Source organism: Salvia splendens, chromosome 7 (assembly GCF_004379255.2).
Source record: "Salvia splendens isolate huo1 chromosome 7, SspV2, whole genome shotgun sequence".
In the NCBI taxonomy this organism is placed as follows: domain Eukaryota; kingdom Viridiplantae; phylum Streptophyta; class Magnoliopsida; order Lamiales; family Lamiaceae; genus Salvia; species Salvia splendens.
This window is the reverse complement of record NC_056038.1, coordinates 25,506,914-25,521,891: the sequence shown is the minus strand read 5'-3', so window position 1 is coordinate 25,521,891 and position 14,978 is coordinate 25,506,914. Positions and strand designations below refer to the sequence as shown.

General features: G+C 36.4%; 1 protein-coding gene and 1 long non-coding RNA gene across 2 annotated transcripts; both read left to right on the top strand.

The window, feature by feature from the left end:
* Positions 1 to 317: 317 nt before the first annotated feature.
* LOC121742677 (gibberellin receptor GID1B-like) lies at positions 318 to 2,660 on the top strand. The gene is made up of 2 exons (XM_042135889.1): positions 318 to 676; positions 1,193 to 2,660. Exons 1-2 carry the CDS (start codon positions 653 to 655, stop codon positions 2,186 to 2,188), a joined length of 1,020 nt encoding a protein of 339 aa, XP_041991823.1. The 5' UTR covers positions 318 to 652; the 3' UTR covers positions 2,189 to 2,660.
* A 7,249-nt stretch (positions 2,661 to 9,909) lies between these two features.
* Positions 9,910 to 13,009, top strand: LOC121742013. The gene is made up of 5 exons (XR_006037955.1): positions 9,910 to 10,126; positions 10,964 to 11,272; positions 11,359 to 11,418; positions 11,647 to 11,714; positions 12,398 to 13,009. It is a non-coding gene; the product is annotated as an uncharacterized LOC121742013 (long non-coding RNA).
* Positions 13,010 to 14,978: the final 1,969 nt, after the last annotated feature.

The window sequence follows — 14,978 nt, the reverse complement described above, 5'->3', positions numbered from 1 at the left end:
GAAAGTGAGAACAATTTTGGCGGGCCCTACCCAAACAGTTCACTTTGCGCCAACCCTATTCTCTATTTGTCGTCTCCTCCGTACTTCTTTTCCATTCAACTATAACTTACTACTTCCGTCTTCTAAACTTTATCATATTCTACAAAATTTACCCATTTCAATTTTTATCATTTTTTAGTGGACCTCATATTTTATATATTCATCTTTATTCATATTTTATTATAAAACTAATATATAAACCTAAGACTCGTATTTCACAATTTTTTGAACTAACTGTTCATTATATTTCTTAAAATCGTATCCGATCCGTGCGACAATATTTCGAGGAAGGAGGTAGTATCTATTATGGTGGTTCCGCGCGCTACTTCATTGTCTCTCCCTTCTCAATATACTACTACCATTTTGCATTATTTTTTATACACGGATCCTCTCTCTTCTTGATCTTTTCTATTGAGTTAAACTGAGCTTCTCCTGCGACATTCGCGATTATCTTTTCTATCAGTTGCACAAGATCAGAAACGAAAAAAAGAAAAGAAAAGTCTGTTTTTTTCAGCCATCGCTATAAGAATTTTGGGGTTGAAGAAGAAACATAATTTTTCTGAGGAGATCATTTCGTGTAGAACTGCCAAAATTGAGCCTCCGGCGTTGAATTATGGCGGGCAGTGATGAAGTAAATGTCAGTGAATCGAAGCTAGCCACATAAGTTTGCTTAGTTTATTCATAATTTCGTGTTTTTCCATTCGTCGTTCGAAATTAGGGCATTCTGCAATTTGTGGATTTTTGAATTTTCTTCGTGTTTTATGAATTTTCGTGGATCAGTTGATTTTTCTGAGCTAAAGTGAGATTTGAGGTTGGAAAATTGAATCTTGACGATTTTCCCCCTTTCTCTGTACACTTGATTCTCGCCTTGTTGTTTTTTCTTGCTTTGACTACTGACTTAGCTACGCTAATATCATGATTGTGCTGTTTGGGTTATTTTAGGTTGTTTCTCCGACTTTTCATTTCATTTCTTTTTATAGCTATACATCAATGTTATTTTTCTTTTTATAGTCGAATGGTTGAACCTGTTGATGATAATGATTTGGCAATGTTTGTGTATTTTTGATCAATTATTAATCCTTAGCATCAATCGGACTTGAGCTTTGTGATGGTAAAAGGAGATTTCTGAAAACAATTGATGCTATTTTTGCAGAGAGTTGTTCCCCTGCATACATGGATCCTTATATCCACCTTCAAGCTTTCATACAACTTGCTCCGACGGCCTGATGGCACGTTCAACCGCGATTTGAACGAATATCTTGACCGCAATGTAACTGCAAATGCTGTCCCTGTGGATGGGATGTACTCATTCGACACTGTGGATCGTCTTACCGGCCTGGCCAACCGCATTTATCTCCCTGCCCGTGACAATGAGCCTCAACTGGGGATAGTCGAAGTGGAGAAGCCCTTGAGCACCTCTGAAGTTGTACCTGTAATCGTATTCTTCCATGGTGGGAGCTTCGTCCATTCCTCGGCCAGCAGTGCTATCTATGACACATTCTGCCGCCGCCTTGTGAAAACCTGCAAGGCTGCAGTGGTATCTGTGAACTACCGGAGATCACCTGAGCACCGGTATCCATGTGCTTATGATGATGGATTGACAGCTCTTAAGTGGGTTAACTCGAGAGCATGGCTTCGAAGTGGGAAGGAGAATGATCTCAAAGTTCATATATATCTAGCAGGAGATAGTTCTGGTGGCAATATCGCTCATCATGTTGCATTGAGAGCTGCAGATGAGGGCGTGGAGGTATTAGGAAACATTCTTCTCCATCCCTTGTTCGGAGGGGAGGAGAGGACCGAGTCTGAGAAACGGTTGGATGGGAAATACTTTGTGAGGATTCAAGAAAGAGATTGGTATTGGAGAGCCTACCTACCAGAAGGCGAAGATAGGGATCATCCTGCCTGCAATGTGTTTGGCCCTAGGAGTCTAAGCCTAGAAGGGCTTAGTTTTCCAAAGAGTCTGGTTGTTGTGGCTGGATTGGACCTTCTTCAAGATTGGCAAATAGGTTATGTTGAAGGGCTCAAGAAATATGGTCATGATGTCAAGCTCCTCTATCTCGAAAAGGCCACAATTGGGTTCTACTTCTTGCCAAACAACGAGCATTTTGAATCGTTAATGGACGAGATCAAGAGCTTCATCCAATCCTAATTGTTTATACAGAACTTAACTTTCCCCATCACGGGCAGCATAGCCATACATGGCAGAAGCTCGATTCTTACTCAGGGTTTCTTATCTTATGCCGGCTTAGTTTTATGGTGTATAGTAGTAGTATGATTGTGTAGAAACTACTCCTTTTGCAGTTGCTGATAATTTGTGATTTGTAGTGGTGATGATCTGCACCTTGTTGGTGCTGGTCTATCTCGCTTTGCTCTAGTCTCCTTGGTCGAAGAGGGCATTCCGCATCGGAAGCTCACTTATTCTCGGCCTTGGCAGTTGTCAATATTCTCGGCCTTGGCAGTTGTAATGACAGACGGTGGATGAAGGAGGCGCTAAGCTCGTCCGCTGTCCACCTCAGTTGTTTGCTACGGCTAGGTTAAAAGCTAATTCAGTTTGTAATTCATGCTACTCTCATCTGTATTTTCCATTTGTGTTCTAAAAATATATACAAATTTTGTGTTTATATGTAACAGTGTAAACCTTTCTCTTATAGTATTATAGTAGTACTACTCTGATCATGGTTTTTTTGCATTCGAGTCTCATTTTTATTTAAAAGAGAAACATTTATATATCTGATTCTTAAACTGGACCACCTCACAAAGAAAAGAAGAAAACAAATTCTTCTAAATCATATATTTTGCCATTGGCCAATATTAGTGGTTTTTTTATGTTATTCTACTACTATTAATATTTGCATTTTTAGAATGTAGTTATAAAAATAGTAAGGATATTCTGGAGGCAACAGTAATGCTAAAAGGCCAGTTGTTTCACATTTATGACTTTTCATGTCAATAAAATAAATGTCAGTTTGCATGTGAAAAATGTGGCGTTAAAATAGTAGTAGTAACTTCAAATTTTTTTGGGTTGTTAGATCAAGGGTATCTATTTCAAACGTGTCTAGGAATTTGAGGCAATTCCGGAGGGATCGATCCTCTAATTATTTAGTTAAGGATATGTGAATCTCATGCTATTCGAATACATCACTTGGATTATGGTTTTACTTTTTAATTCTTTATCACGTATTTTAGATGTCTCCACCTTTGTGTTTTCTCTTTTGTGCTGATTCCCACAATTCGGAAGTTTAAAATTTAATACTATTTGGTGGTCACACTATAATTTATGAATATTGCGTTATTTTCATTGATTTGTAGTTTTGTTTGGCAGCATCTCACTTTGTAGAAGAATAATTAATAATGAAACAAAAACTCCTCCTTTCTTTATATTGTAGACTGGTCGATAGATCTATGGTTATAAAAGATTTTTTAGTTGGTACCTTGTAAAGGTAAGTAATTGATATTCACAATAGTTAGATGTGGATAATCTATAACGCACGATTGTTGGTGCTGATCCGAAGTCACTTCCTATTTTAAATTATTGATGACACTGGAGTGTGGTATAGCACTAAATTAATCTAGGTGAGAAAAAATAATGTACTTCTTGTTTGATTAAACCAAGTACGGGATCGATGTGATTATTTATTTCTTAATCTATACAAATATTTAGTGTATGGTATTGGTCATATGCTACTTTGACTTGTCAATATGTGTGGGGTTTTCGCAACCTAATATCATGTCATCTTAAATAGCGATGGTTAACATACGATAATTACTAGTATTGTTACTTATATAATCACGTCTTGACTATGTCGGAGTTGATATTGTCACCAAGATATATTCTGATCCGTAAAAAAACCTAGATAGTTGAAATTTATTCTAGTACAATATATAAGGTCATTCCATAACTATTAACACTCTTTACTCTATTAATTGGAGGACATATAATATCTTAATCACAAAAAATTAACTAAATTTAAAAGAAGTCGGTATTATATAATCTGGATGATAAATCAATAACAAACACGATAATGATACTGATTAATATTTCTTAAAGGGTAGGGATCACAAATGCCATTGTCCTGTTCCCATCAAAAAATGTTTTTGATTTATGAATATCTCAAGTTCATATTATCTTTTTCCTAGATTTAGAGTTAGATAGATTATTGCCTATGCAATAATAAAAATCTCGAGTCAGAATAATATGTTAGAAAATCTCAGGTCGAATTTAACTGGTTGAGGGTGTCCACTATAAGGTGGACACGCCCAATAGCCCCGCCCCAGTTTTTTATCCATAGCCCCAATTTTTTGTCCATAGCCTCAAAATTTTGTGCCCGCCACTATAGTGGACACCTCCAATAGCCCCAAATTTTATAATCAACTTTCATTTTATAATATTTCAAGTAATTAAGAACAAATTTATCGGACTCTTAGTGGATTAGAAGAAGCCGACTATACGAATTAAAATAAAAATAAAAATAAAAATAAAAATAAAATACAAATTAAAATTAAATTAAAATTAAAATTAAAATTAGAATTACACACTAAATTAAAATTAAAATCACACACTACATTGAATCTAGTACAAATCACTACCAAGTTTACACAACGCCACTACCTCCCCTACGTGCCCACACTTCTTCAATCCAATCGGCCTGCAGTGTGTTATGTGATGTGGTCCTGCGCATATCAGCGAAGCGTTGGATCAAATATTCATTGCTCCGTGGTACGCCCATCTGGATCGGCGCGGAGGCGACACCGTGACTTGTACTTGCACCCTCTTCCGGCGCCCATCGCTCTGCCGTAAATCCTTCATCTTCTATTATCATATTATGCAATATGATACAGGCTAACATAATATTCGCGACATCATCTTCGTGCCAAACTCGTGCCGGACACCGTATAATAGCCCACCGCGATTGGAGGAGACCAAAAGCCCGCTCAACGTCCTTCCTAGCACTCTCTTGTTTGCGCGCAAGATATTGTTTCTTTGGTCCTACCGGTTGGCGGACAGTCTTCACGAATACGGGCCACCGCGGATATATTCCATCTGCCAAATGGTAGCCCCTACTATACTGCGTACCGTGGCTACGAAGCTGATTTCTGGCCCCTCCCCCGGCACTCCTCGTTTGAAGAGAGGCGACGACTGAAGAACATTGATGTCGTTGTTCGAACCTGCCACGCCGAAATACGCATGCCAGATCTTCAGACGGTAGTCTGCCACGGCTTCCAGTATCATCGTTGGATGTTTGCTTTTGAATCCAGTAGTGAACTGGCCTTTCCATGCCACGGGGCAGTTCCTCCACTCCCAATGCATGCAATCGTGCTTCCTAACATTCCGGGGAAGCCGTGCACCGACCCGTGCATATCAAGTAGGCGCTGACACTCATCCGGGTTGGGCTTCCGTAGAAACTCCCCACCGAAAATTTCCCGGATCCCCTTACAGAACTGCCTAAGCACCGTGAGGCTAGTCGTCTCACCCATCTGTAGGTATTCATCGAACATGTCCGCTGGTCCAGCGTAGGCAAGCTGTCGGATTGCAGCGGTGCACTTCTGTTGTGTGGACAGCTCGATCCGGCCTGACGCATCACGCCGGAGGGTGAAGCACCGGTAACGCTCCGCCAAATTCGTCGCTATATAGTTGAACAGCCGCTGCGACATCCTGAATCTCCGGCGGAATATCTCGGGTGGATAACGGGGGTTATCCACGAAGTAATCATCCATTAAACGTTGGTGAGCACCGACGTGGTCTCGTGGGATTGTCCGCCGATGAGTAATGGTGCGAGGGATCGGAGCCTCCGCATCCTCCGCCTCCTCCGCCAAACGGGTCGCTACCTCCTTGGCGGCCTGGTGTTGCACCTGTTGAATCAGAGCATTCCAGTTGTCTCTCCACAAATTGTTCATTTCTGACCCCAAATTGTAGTGAGAGAAATTTGTATAGATGTTGTGTTTGAATGGTGTGAAAATAATGAATGGAGTGGGGTGTATTTATAGGTGAATTGAAATGTAAAAAAAAAAAAAAAATTCGCATGCAATAGCCGCGGCTTCATCTTCGTGCCACTATAGGCGCCGCGCCTATAGGCGCGGCTATAGCCCGGTCGCCACGTCCTCGCCCCGCACGCGGCGATTCTGCGTCCGCCGTCCCTCCCCTCACCCGCCGCGTCCACCCCCGCGGCGGACACCCTTCCCACTATAAGCCGCCCCGCTTCCGCCCCGCTCGCGGCGACCGCCGCGTCCACTTTATAGTGGACGCTCTGAGTGACATTAAATAGCATGTAATCATCGGTAAAAAGAATACCAACTAAGAAAAGTTATGACGTCATCCATACGAACATACCTTAATATTTTTTTCTAATTAAGTGTCCGTCAATTTTCGTTCTATTTTTGTAAAATTATATTAAATACTTTTGGAAAACATTCTATGAGATCATCGGGAATGTGGATCTTCAATATACCCTAGGTGGCCGTCACCGTTGTTGTCACATCCATTCTAATTAGGGCATGGATCACCTGCTGTGCCAAATGTACATCATAGGATGTTGTGCTCATCCACGCCACATATAATGTAAATAAATGAAAATAATCTAAATACATTTTAAACTAATAGAAGATGTTGATGATCACAACATATCTTGTTTTGCATTTGGTGGATCCATGCCCTTCTAATCGTGGTACATGAATCTGGCTAATAATTGCCATGTCAAGTCAAGTGGGCGTACGAATTGAAGTACCTTTATTATGATTATGGTGATTATTATATAAATATTTGAAAGCGTAAATAATAGTAAGGTGGAATGGCAAGGTAGATCCAAAATATGATTTGAGGAAATATCCCTTTCTTGATTTGATGCATTTTTTCGTAGGGATGTCCTTCTCATTCATTACGCCAACTAATATATTACCAACCATTTTTCAACCTCATTAATTTCATCTTATTATTAACGCAAACTCGTCACTACTAGAAAAATGAGCTGTTCTCACGCTTACAATATGACACTTCATAAAAGATGTCTATATATATATATATATATATATATATATGTTATAGGGTAGTGATCAAGATATAACTATTTTTAAGGGTATAACTAGAGAACAAATCTCAGCCACACATCTTAATGGAACAAATATTATTAATTTTAATAAAATAAAATATGCTGAGGGTATTTTTGGAAATTACTTTCTGAATTAAAACATGCGATCAAATTACGCGAAATCTTCCAAATCTGCGATCCTTTCTTCTTCCAAATCGTAATTCTGAGCTGGGGGTGGCGCCGGAGAGGATACTGGCGGCGGTGGGGGAGCTGGCAAAGGCGATCGGGGCGGAGGGGCTGTTGGCGGATTCAATCGTCGCGCCAATGCTGAAAAAACCCCAAATCAAAACCTACCTCTACGTCGGACTCACCGGAATTAGCGTCGGCGGGTAAGGAGACGCAACGATGAGCTGCCGTAGAAGAGAAGCGGAGTTTCGGAACAAGAGCGGGGCGCGGTGGCTGTAGGCTCTAAGATTCGTCTTCGATATAGTTAGTTTCCGTCTACGTTTAATGTTACTGATGTATCTTGTGATTTTACTTCACTCTTGTTTACAAAACATCACTCTTGTTCTGATTTTACTTCACTCTTGTTCACAAAACACATCACTCTTGTTCTGATTTCACTTCACTCTTGTTCACAAAACACATCACACTTGTTCTGATTTCACTTCACTCTTGTTCACAAAACACATCACTCTTGTTCTGATTTCACTTCACTCTTGTTCTGATTTTACTTCACTCTTGTTCACAAAACACATCACTCTTGTTCTGATTTCACTTCACTCTTGTTCACAAAACACATCACTCTTGTTCTGATTTCACTTCACTCTTGTTCTGATTTTACTTCACTCTTGTTCACAAAACACATCACTCTTGTTCTGATTTTACTTCACTCTTGTTTACAAAACATCACTCTTGTTCTGATTTTACTTCACTCTTGTTCACAAAACACATCACTCTTGTTCAGATTTTACTTCACTCTTGTTCACAAAACACATCATTCTTATTATGATTTTACTTCACTCTTGTTCACAAAACACATCACTCTTATTGTGATTTTACTTCACTCTTGTTTACAAAACATCACTCTTGTTCTGATTTTACTTCACTCTTGTTCACAAACCACATCACTCTTGTTCTGATTTCACTTCACTCTTGTTCACAAAACACATCACTCTTGTTCTGATTTCACTTCACTCTTGTTCTGATTTTACTTCACTCTTGTTCACAAAACACATCACTCTTGTTCTGATTTTACTTCACTCTTGTTTACAAAACACATCACTCTTAGCATGATTTTACTTCACTCTTCACTCTTAGCATGATTATTTTTGGGACAATTCAACATTGATATTATAATTAGATCAGAGCAAGAAGAAACAGAAAGGGGCTACATCTGAAATGCATAGCTAAAATCTCACAAAATTCAAATACTACACTACATCCCATCAAAAATTGCAACGATAGCTTATCACCTAATGTTAATTCCCTAATTAAAGGAAATCAAAACTAAGAAAAACAGAAGATAAATTGGGAAATGCAGGCTAAATTATATCATAGATCTGTGTGTTCCCGCTCGGGGTCAGATGCCACGATCATGTGCGACAAGATGTCGTAGAGCGGCCCGCCCTTGGCCATCGCCTCCTTCTTCTCCTTGATCACCGCGATGAGCTCCTTCCGGAGCGCCGCCGCCGCCTTGTTGACGGTGGCGGTGTTGTTGGCCGCTGGAAGAGTGATGATTGGAGACACCGATGCAGATTCCTTCGTCGGGGAAAGAGAGTCACTTGAATCGCGAAAATATTGATAATTTCCAATCGAATTCCTCTTCAATCGGACGAATCAGCGGTAGGAGAGCTGAGAACTATTTTGCAGAAGAAGGAAGAGGAGGAGAGAAGAGAAGAATGCGGTTTCTTTTTCAAATGCCAATGATGTAATCTAATTTTGGATGTGCAATGACCATTATACCCCCGCCTTATTATTGTGGAGTAAATTTGTGATTGAGAGAACTAATATCTCATTAAATTCAAAAATTAATACTAGCCCTTGATTTTTTTGATCTTGTGGCTATTATTTGTTCTCTAGTTATATGGTTAAGAGGTGTTTGCCATAGATCATGACCCTCTATATATATATATATATATATATCCAATAATCACATCAATGTTTCATGGCATTTATAATATCTATTATTGCTACATTTTAAATAAATGTCAAGAGAAGATTCACTTAATGACATTTCCTTTACGTGTCTTATGCTAAATATTAAACCTAAATTTAGATGTAAATTTAAATAGAAAATGTTAATCGGTATTGAGAATAAATATGCTCCTTTTTAGATTAAATAGAATATATTAAAACTATATTCTATTAATGATTAAATTTTGTTTAAAATTACTTTATTCATTATTAAAAATATTAGAAGCACGTTCATAAATTAGGGATAAGATTGCCCTTTTCAATTAATAAACAAATCATACATGTATTGTTTTTACTTTTGTTTTAATACGAATTGCAAATAAAAATATAAAATCAATTCACCAAGCTAGGATATGAATTTCACGGATCCAATATATCAACAATTCCTGCATCAACAAAAAAAAGAACAATATTTTGGAATGAAGTGAAAGAGGACAAGCTAGCGGACCAATCACCTTCCTCTTCTTCTCAAATGGTGAGTGGTGGTTAATGACGACCCGAAAAATATTCAATTAGTTACTTCTGCACTTATTGTACACGAATATTAATCTAAGTTTTAATGTATAATTATAAATTTGTAATTTACTCCTTTTCTTCTCCTGTACTCCGCTTGTATTTAAAGTAAATATAATGAGCTTCATTGCAAATTGTCATAATTACAGTAAACCTAACCGAATATAATTGTCAAAATTACAGTACAAAATAATCTCTCTTGATAACCTCACCGTTCTTGTCTTTCTCATCCCTGCATCTCTATCATTCTTGACATCTGCCAATCTATTTGAGTCCAAGAATCCAATCGTTGTCTTCTTGTGTCCTCTATCTCGACCGAGGGTTTTTGTGCCGCCGCGCTTTGTCTTCTCTCTCAGGTATTATCTTCCCTTGATCCTAAATCCCTCCAAAATAATCCTAGCTTATCAATTAAGTTTGTTTCTGTAGTTTTTTTTATAAGAATTTCTATGATAATTTTTTATTGAATGCGAGTTTCTCAATCAGAATCAACTGATTATTGTATAATCAAATAAATATAATGTGGTTGAATGATTGACCTAGGTACAATAAAACTTGATTTTAATTATGACATTTTGTTTAGTTTGATATCGATCAAGTAGAATGAATATCCTCTATTATCTTTTAGATTTGATTTATTAGTAGATTTATTTCAATGCCCTTGTTTGTAGGAGTTCATGCGATTATGTTTAACTGGTAGTAGTAACTTTTATATTTAGTTTATCCTTTTGTTATTCAATTATTCTTCCTAGCCAAAGATTTTAATTTGCAGATTCTTTATCAATTAGGAGTCTGTGTAATTTTGTATAAATACCTCCTTCAAGATTGAATAAATGTATCCAAGGAATCAAATTTTGTGAACGACAGTCCGCCACTGCCTCGTGAAGAGGATTGCTTCTTTGTTACAGAGTATTTTATTTCCATTAGTTATCTTTTGTTCACTCCATATAATAGTTCTTTTTACATATAACGGATTCCCAACTACTTCACTAATGAATAACTTAACTGCTTGTAAATTAGAGCACAACCAGAATAAAAATGATTGTATATATTTAGTATTTTATCTTATCATTTATTATCTAATTTGCTAAGTTGCCAGTATTTCTATATTTTCTATAGATTCGATAGGAATGTAGAGTTTGATGTGTGCACAACCTTAATAAAAAGTTATATTACTCTTAGTTTCATTATCTTAGGTATTTTACGAGTAATTAAATCTCACTCTGCTGCCGCTGCTGGTATCCTTCTCCACACCTCTCTCCATTTGAGTCCAAAGACATTCCATATCTTTATTCGTGTGCGCTCTCTTTGAGGATTCTACAGATTCACAATGGAGAGTAGTTGTCTCTACTACAGCACGAGCTAAGTATCACATGGAACCAATTATTGATGTCGACACTTACTTACAAAGTAATATTTGTGTTCCTCCTGATAATGTAGAATCTGGTGACTTTGGTTGGGTTCGCGACGATGTCGATGGAATTAAGGTTGACATATAATAACAGGTGATCTCTAAATTTATAATCATTATGTTATTCTATCTTTTTTCAATTCAAAATCAACTTTAAAATGCTTGTAAGAATTATAACAGTTTGGAGCTTGAGAATCCTAAATGCTAACATGGAAAGTGGACATACACTGAGGAGAAAAGGTATAGCTAGATAGATATTCTACAAGTTGAAAAGATATGCATTCTATTTAATGAAGTGATTTTTTTGCTTGATTTGTAGCTTTTGTGGTAGAATCAATATTTGTGTGGATAGAATATCTCCAGATTCTCGAGGCTGGGAATGTCTTAGTATTTGATAGTAACATTTGAACGCGTCTCATTTGAACTTTTATATTGATATGTTATGCTGATTTGATTTTACTTTTGCAGGTATGGCCAATAGAAGTGGACTTAAAGTTTATGAACCAGTTGGGTGGGAATTGAAGCCAATTGGCAGAGTAAGTTGACTAAGTTCCAATAATATACATTTGATTATAACATGAACAAAATAAAAGAAAGAGAAAGTGTTTTGTTGATTATTTGTGTACCTCACAATGTCAAAAATTCCAGCTAAACTAGCTCAGGTGATACTCCTTTTAGATGTGTTCTAAAGAAGGGAACGAAGATCAGATTTTGTGCTATATTTTATATAGAGTAGCTTATAGATGAATGGATAATGAGGAAATTAGTGAATAAGTGGGCTTTCTAGGTGTCTGCTAACTGTTTGTTATTTCTAGTGAAGCCATGTCATGATGGATGTGTTGATATATGCTTTTTTTCAATAAAAATACCTTAACACTAGTGTGCCATGTTTGTTTATTAATAGAGTTATTTGTTATGGTGGTGGCAGTTCATGGATACAACCATCGATCTTATGAACAAGTCGTTTATTGATCGTTAGCAAAACAAGTCGTTTCCATCGGAGGAGGGACACAATTATTTTGTATCTATTAATAAGAATATGTTGTATATTTTGTGTGAAGGTCTGTACATTTAAGAGTTGATTCAAATGAGCGATATCATTCTAGTGGTGTGTTAGTTAATCATTTGGACGTTTGTTGGCCTAGATTTTGATAGATTGTCCTCTAATTCCATTTACCACTTACAATGGAATCACTTATTTTGTTTTGTTGTTTTATAGGATAGTGATCATATATCGCAACTGCCTTGGTGAAATTGTGGCGGCTTTCTGTTTGCCGCTAGCTGCAAACTCAGGGCTGGAGGTTGAGATGAAGGCTCTGTTGGAAGGTATCATGAGGGCTAAGAGCTATGGTAGGCATTTATGGATGGAAACGAATGCGGAAATATTGTGTTCAATCCTAGATAAGGGTCACAGCTTGGGCCGGCAGAGACGAGACACACCATGACAGATATCAGAATCGCACTAAGAGTCTCACTAGGAGGATAACACATATCCGGAGAGAAGGCAACAAAGCGGCTGACTTGCTGGCGTCTCTTGGAAATGAGAGTGTGGAGCCAAAGAGATGCACAGGAAGGTCAGCCCCCGGCCACAGTGAGAGCCTTGGTGAGACTTGACCAGATTGGTATGCCTAATTTTAGGTTCACTTTACATTCTTGGCTGTTTTGGTTGCGTGGTGAGGATAGTTTTGATTTTGTTCTTTCTTTCTGTCTAGTTACTTGAGCATAGTTTTTTGTTCTTTCATTATGTATAGTTTCTTGGGCACTTCACTTTTGGGTTTGTCGAATTGTAACAATTGGATTTTTGTTATTCAAATTTAGCATTTTATTTGAATCGGTTGTTTATATAAATTTTGTTGGATGGTTAATAGTAATTTAATATGATTTTTTTTACATTGAAAGTGGAAATGTAATTATATATTTAATAAAGATGTAAATATAAAAATTTGAAGAACTAAATGTAATTTATAAATATTTATAGGATGAAAATACAAATTATAGCAATTTGTAGGTCAAAAATATAATCAAATAAATATAGGTGGGAAGTTGTAATAATATATATTTGTGGGGTTTATTTATAAATTTTCGTGCATTTATATAGTGTAGTTTAAACTAATAGCTTGTGACACTACACATTGTGATGACAAAAGTTATTTCTTGACACTTTTTGAGGGTAATAAAGAAGGATTTATCTTCACACTTTGCTTGTTATCACACTTTTTTTCCTCACACATACAATAAGTGCCATTACACCTAAAGTGTCAAGATAATAGTTTTCTAATTGCATTTATGCATGTCATAATATGTGAATTTTCTAGTAGTTGAGTATCTACTAAGTTCAAATGCTTAATTAAAATTAAAGTTGATATATACACATATTTATGTGAAAATTTGGATAAAACCAGTGATATTATATGCATTTAATTTTCAATTTTATTTAAAAGAGTAACATATAACTTAGCTTTATACATATGATTCTTAAATCTGGACCACCTCCTTAAGAAAAGAAGAACTAGTTCCTCTAAATCATATTTTTTGTCATTGGCCAATATTAGTTGTTTTTGGATGATAGAATAAATGTTCTTTTGTATGTGGAAAATGTGGAATTAAATAGTACTCCTAGTACTAAGTATAGATCGTTCTCTCATGCATTATTAACTTTATTTCTATGATTCATTCTCACTTAGTTTATATGTCTCCACGTCTGTTTGTCTTTTTGTGCTGATTTTGAAAGTTTGAGATTTTCAAATTTAATTTATTTTGTGGTCATACCATATAATTTATGAATATTACGTCATTCTCATTGATTGGTAGTTTGGTTTGGCAGCATCTCACTATTAGCTATTAGGCACTTAGTGCGGTAGTATCTTCTACAGTTTTGAAGAACTTACCATTCTCGAAAGAATTAGTGATGGGCTGATGGCTTGCAACTTCTTCACATCTAGTTTTTCGTACTCAATCTTGATTTTTTAAAAAAAAATTATTTCCTAACTCAATTTCTGATTCTTGTGTGGGCAGGAGTTAGAAGGGTTTATAGGAATTAACTTAGAAGTAGAGAAAGAAACAGGAACGAACAGAAAGAGAGGACGTTAATCTTAGAGGGTGGAGGAAAATTTATGTCTTGGTTAACCCTAGGAATGGTATATTTTATGGAGTATTTATAATATATCATAATTGTATTTTTTATGGGGTTTTTCATAACATGAGGATATAATTTTTAAAAAAATCATAAGGAAAATTTAAAAATAATCTTTTTATAATATCATATCCAGTCATCTAATTAATTAATTAGTAATCAAGGGTCAATCCAGGGATTTGTGGAGGTTGATGAGAACCTAATCTAGTTACACTTGGAAGTCAACAAACAAAATATTATTTTGTGCCACTATAGAAAATAATATTCCCTTGGTTCCTGTAAAGTATGAACAAAAAGTTCGACACGAGTTTTAATGTATAATTGGTAAAGTAAAAAATAGGTAAATTGTAGTGTCAGTGGAAGTGAGTTCCACATCATTGGTAGTGTAAATGTGTAATGCGTTGTTTAACTATTCTAAAATTAGAAAGTTAATGGACTATTTTTCAGGAACGGACTAATAAGGAAATAGTTCATACTTTTCGGGGACGGGCTAATAAGAAAATAGTTCATATTTTTCGGAGACTGAGGAAGTATTGGCTTATCCACTCAATCCATGACTACAAGTAATTCAGGGTACCTCTTTGATTGTATTATTCCATTGTTTAAGATATAGATATTCGTTAATTAAATTAGTTTCCTATTGACTTCAATCAATTAAAATATTTAC

Coding starts and splice junctions, on each gene's coding strand:
- LOC121742677 (XM_042135889.1), top strand. CDS start 653: ATGGCGGGCAGTGATGAAGTAAAT. Junction 677..1,192: donor CGGGCAGTGATGAAGTAAAT/GTCAGTGAATCG, acceptor CTATTTTTGCAG/AGAGTTGTTCCCCTGCATAC.